Here is a 231-nt window from a genome sequence, read left to right as displayed (position 1 = left end):
CCCGTGTCCTCCTCGCCCCGCGGGAGGGGTTGGCATTCCCACACCGGGGGCAGTGATGGCAAGTTCTCATAGTGCAGCAACGCCGTCCTGCGATGGGAGCAGCCGGGTAAGGCCGAGTCCTCCCGGGGCAGCTTCAAGCGCCCGCCTCGGCAGAGAGAGGAGGGGCTGGGGGGAAGCAGGCCATTGACGTTCTCGTTGACGCACTGGGGTGTAGGACCCTCCTCCTCACAC

The 231-nt window shown here is 67.1% G+C and overlaps 1 protein-coding gene across 1 annotated transcript in view; it reads right to left on the bottom strand.

Annotated features, from left to right (window-relative positions):
- The window catches only part of FRS3 (fibroblast growth factor receptor substrate 3), a 4,991-nt gene that overhangs the window by 428 nt on the left and 4,332 nt on the right, over nt 1-231 (bottom strand). The window contains exon 6 of the mRNA XM_010010041.1: nt 2-145. Coding sequence (XP_010008343.1) covers nt 2-145 — 144 coding nt within the window. The remainder of the gene's footprint in view (nt 1; nt 146-231) is intronic.

The sequence above is a fragment of the Nestor notabilis genome, unplaced genomic scaffold (genome assembly GCF_000696875.1).
Source record: "Nestor notabilis isolate BGI_N333 unplaced genomic scaffold, ASM69687v1 scaffold23392, whole genome shotgun sequence".
Classification (NCBI taxonomy): domain Eukaryota; kingdom Metazoa; phylum Chordata; class Aves; order Psittaciformes; family Psittacidae; genus Nestor; species Nestor notabilis.
This window is presented reverse-complemented; position numbering and strand designations above follow the sequence as displayed.